At 52.9% G+C, this 4,119-nt stretch overlaps 2 protein-coding genes across 6 annotated transcripts in view; one reads left to right on the top strand and one right to left on the bottom strand.

Annotated features, from left to right (window-relative positions):
- The window catches only part of Tln2 (talin 2), a 488,380-nt gene extending 484,789 nt beyond the window's left edge, over window positions 1-3,591 (bottom strand). For 3 of the 5 annotated variants that reach the window (XM_008856023.3, XM_029557653.1, XM_029557654.1), the window contains exon 1: window positions 3,460-3,591. The gene's annotated coding sequence lies outside the window, so the exon portion shown is untranslated. Of the gene's footprint in view, window positions 1-1,889; window positions 2,011-3,459 lie in introns of those variants that run through there. The other 2 variants (XM_029557651.1, XM_029557649.1) reach the window with 2 other exon arrangements.
- Window positions 2,190-3,755, top strand: LOC115068102 (Krueppel-like factor 13). The gene is made up of 2 exons (XM_029557655.1): window positions 2,190-2,736; window positions 3,081-3,755. Exons 1-2 carry the CDS (start codon window positions 2,665-2,667, stop codon window positions 3,720-3,722), a joined length of 714 nt encoding a protein of 237 aa, XP_029413515.1. The 5' UTR covers window positions 2,190-2,664; the 3' UTR covers window positions 3,723-3,755.
- Window positions 3,756-4,119: the final 364 nt, after the last annotated feature.

Below are 4,119 nucleotides of genomic sequence, written 5' to 3'. Positions count from 1 at the left end.
AAAATGATGGATAAATTTGTTTTCTCCCCCTATCTAGAAGCATTTGAGAGGGAACTGACACTAATTTCTAACCACTCCAACAGCTATCAAAATACCTGAAAGCAAATCCTGAATCCATCACTCTAGAGTCCAGCCTTGAAAAACAAAAGAAAAATGAGGAGGAATCCAATAGAGGGATGCTTTTGGAAGCCTTTGTCAAGAAATTCCAGTGGACTCTCATCTGAACATTTGAAAATTGCCCTGTTCTGACTTTTTTCTAGTTTCCTGTCTAGAATTTGTAATGCTAATTACTCTTGCCTTTACTTCTCCTTCACATCTCCTATTCACGGATTCAAAGACTTTGTTTTCCTCCTAGAGTTAAGAGTTATGCAATTTGGGAGGCTTTTAGACAGACTCACTGAAGGGGTACTCCAATTGCCTCACCCTGTGTTCAGCATGGAAGAAGCCAGAGCAGTCTGTGTCCCGATTCCCTTTTGGCAATTTGGGTAATCTCTTCAGAGGGTGGTATGATAAGAATAGGAGGTAGGACTTCACTAGGCTGTGAGGGTAAAAAGACCCCAAAGAAAAGTAGCCAGTTGCACGGCTATAACTCACAATGTCCTTGGGCCTCTTAGCAACCTACTCCGTTCCAAAGGCCACAAATGTCGAAAGTATTTGGGAGCTTTTACCTAATCCTTAAAAGATTTTAGGGTTACCTCTTCAGAAGGGGGAATGTTTGAGTAGCCAAAAGCCCCATTAAAAATAAATAAATAAATCAAAGAAGAAGAAAGAGTACATGAAGTTATCAGAAAAAAGTGATGGGAAGATATGGGAGGAGTTGGAGGGGAGGGAATGGGCATGCATTTAATCAAAACACCTTATATGCATGTATGTAACTCAATAATTATTTATTTTTTAAAAAATTAAAATCCTGAAACAGAGACTCACAATTCCTTAATATTTCCTACATGAATGGAAAGGTCCATACAAAGTCAGGGAGCAAGACAGTGGCTTAAAGAACCCATTGCTTGCGGGGCATGGTGATGCATGCCTTTAATCCCAGCACTTGGAAGACAGAGGCAGTTGGACCTCTGTGAGATGAGGCCAGCCTGGTCTACATAGTCAGTTTCAGGCCAGCTGGGACTATGGAAGATATGATCTTAAAAAAATAAAAAAATAAAATAAAAAGAACCCATAGCTTGATTCAATGTACTTCTTCTAATCTAAGAAATTTCAACATAATGAATGGAGGTGGCGTTCCACAACTAACTCTCTCCCACATTCGCTACTCTAATTTTAGAGAATTGTTATCTGGGTGTTTTCCATCCTTCTAAAGCTCAGGTTAAGACAGAACTGAAAGCACAGACCCACACAACCCTCAGTACACAGGGCCAATGGTCACACCCACCCTTCCTCCTCAATTTTTGCCTAGATATCCTAAAGGAGCAATCAAAGAAGACACAACCACAGAAGAAGAATGGGTAACATTCACAGTGTAGGCACTTAAAGAAGTGGGCAGCTGCTGACATCAGAAGGAACCTCCCAGATGAAAGACCTTGTTCTCCCCGCTCCCCAGGTTTCTGTGATACTTCCGGTCCGGTTGAATGATAAAGACTGAGTGCCTACACCACCTCTATACTGTGAATTTCTTTAAAACACTGAGGAGGAAAGCTAACACATCCAGCACACAGTCAATCACAGGTCAGCAAACACACCCTCCTCGGCCCCCACACAACAAAGCAGGGTCATTATCTATCTGCAAAAGTAAAGAGTCCCCACCCATTCACTTCTGGGAAGTCCCAAACCTCCAGGCACTAGGGCACAGAGGATAGACAGCAAGGAACCAGACTAAGCAGCAACTCAGCATGCCCAGGGGCTATAAAAATCTGAAGGGTTTTTACTTAACTCACCACGGTAGTTGGGATCAGTTTTTCTGAGACCTCAGCTCTACCCTCCTATCTCTTTCTCTTACAACACGCAACACTTCATCTCATCTTCTGGAAATAGCCAACATCACTGGTCCAATCTCGTCTTCCTCCATCCCTGATCTTCACCAGCAACAAGAATGCAAATTTTCCCACAGGTCACCTGAAGCCCCAACTTCTGGAAACGCCCCACTTTCCTTGCCTCCACCAGGCGGTATCACAGTGCGAGACGAGCAGGCTGCTGCGGGTGCTGGTCGCCTCCGCAACCAGAAGGCGAAAGGAGGCTTCAAGCTGACAGAAAGGAGCCAGGCCTTGGCCGGGAACTACGCTCCCAGATGCCTGCTGTACCGCGCCGGGTGGAGCGCCCAAGCCAGCTGGGGTGTGGGAGGACAACGCTCCGCGCAGGGCGCTCCACTGGGGTGTCGTGGCTTCTGGAAAAAAGGGGCGTGTGCTCTGCGCCTCGCGGCCCCAAACACTGCTCCTCCGAGTGAGCCGCCCGCCTAGATCCCAGGCGCTGCTCTGTCCCCAGATCCCGCCGCTCCCAGCCCAGGCGACACGCTGCAGTCCGCGCGCCGTTGCGGGGACAGCCGTCTGCGCGCTCTCCTGGGCTAGCAAACTTTCCCGGCGAAGATCGCTCCAGCCTCCCGCCTAGGCGCCTCACACTCCCCGGGGGACTCGGAAATCTGCGCCCCCTTCGCCTCTGCAGCCAAGAACCCACTGAAAATATGGCGCCCTCGAACGTCGTTCCTCGGGTCCCCAGATGCCAGTCTCCAGGTCCCTCCCGATCTCCGAGAGCGCGAAATCTCAGCTCGCCGGGGTCGAGGACCGAGAGGTGAGGCCGCCGCGCAGGGTCCAAACCCAGTCCACGCACTCAGCCCCCGGGGACCGGCGGCGAGCGGCTGGCGACACGGCCAGAGAAAGGGGCGTCGTGCAACCCGTAGATCTGAGAGTCGGGCACGGAATGGGTTCCGCACCCCGGAATGCATGTCGCCCCGAGCCGGGCCGGGAGACTTGTTTGCAAAGTGGCGCTGGAAGTCGGGGCGGCCAGTGCTGGAATGAAGCAGCTTTGCCCTCTGTCAAGTCTCAAGGCACCGGGGAGAGGGGGGCGGGGGGCGGGAGGGGGCGGCTGGAGTCGAGGGGACACTCAGTGCTGACCGGGTTGCTTTTCCAACCCAGTTACCGGAAACGCAACGGGGTAGCCCCGTGGAGACCAGCTGCCTACAGCTAGGAGTCGGCTATGGAGACTATTTGCAAACCGCCGCACCAGGGTGGAGAGCAGCGAAACATACATGTGCAATAGACAGGTGCATTAATTGCAATTTATTTTTCTTTTTCTGCCAAAAAAAATATTTAAAGTCTTCCTGGAACATGAAATCTAGGCGTTTTGCAGGGTTTTTCTGCATTGACATCACTTACGAGATGCAAAAGAGAGAAGGGAAAGAGAAAAAAAAAAACCACCCACATATGCCTTCTGCAGACGGGAGGGGAAAGGCACGAGAAATTCCTGCAGGGTGCATGCAAGCTGAGGGAAAGCCAAGTGCGCCGAGCGCCTTACCGCGGGATGCAGCTACTGTCTCATCGCAGAGCGCCAGCCCGAAGAGCAGCCAGCGTCGCCCCGCGCGCCCGCCGACCGCCCGGCTCCCGCTGCCTCAGCCGCCGCCGCCGCCGCCGCCGCTGGCTCCCGGCGCGGAACAAGAGCCGAGGGCTAACGCGAGCGCACGGCCCGCGAGCGCCGGGAGGGCAGGAAGCGCGTCATCACTGGGGGACGGTGCGGCTCCGGTGGGCCCCGGCGCAGCTCAGCGCCCGAGAGTTGGCTGAGCCGTGGCGTCCTGGGACCCTGCGTCCTCTGCACCCGGCCGGGAAGGTCTGGGAGGAACAGAGATACGCAGGCTAAGTGTGGTGGGGACAGCGCGTGCCCGGTACCCCCTACTGCCTCAAGGACCTGGGCTCTGCTGGGGAAAGGGGACAGGGATGGGAGCCGGACTGGGGACTTTGTAGGATGACTCCAGGTCAGTGGAGTCGCTTTCTGGGGCAATGGACCGGGTCCTAGAGGTCGCGATTTGTGGTTCCATCCCCGTGGGTAGCGGGAACCCCAGGAGTCTTTCTGCAGGCAGACAGACCACCCCAGCTCTCCAAGAGGTCAGTCACTTAGGATCTAGGGATCTACTAGAAGAATGGATGGGGAAAATGGTGTGCTCTACTGCGTTTATTTTTC

This window comes from Nannospalax galili, unplaced genomic scaffold (genome assembly GCF_000622305.1).
Source record: "Nannospalax galili isolate Female #2095 unplaced genomic scaffold, S.galili_v1.0 scaffold288, whole genome shotgun sequence".
In the NCBI taxonomy this organism is placed as follows: Eukaryota; Metazoa; Chordata; class Mammalia; order Rodentia; family Spalacidae; genus Nannospalax; species Nannospalax galili.
Note: the sequence above shows the minus strand (reverse complement) of the source record. Positions and strands in the feature narration are given on the sequence as shown.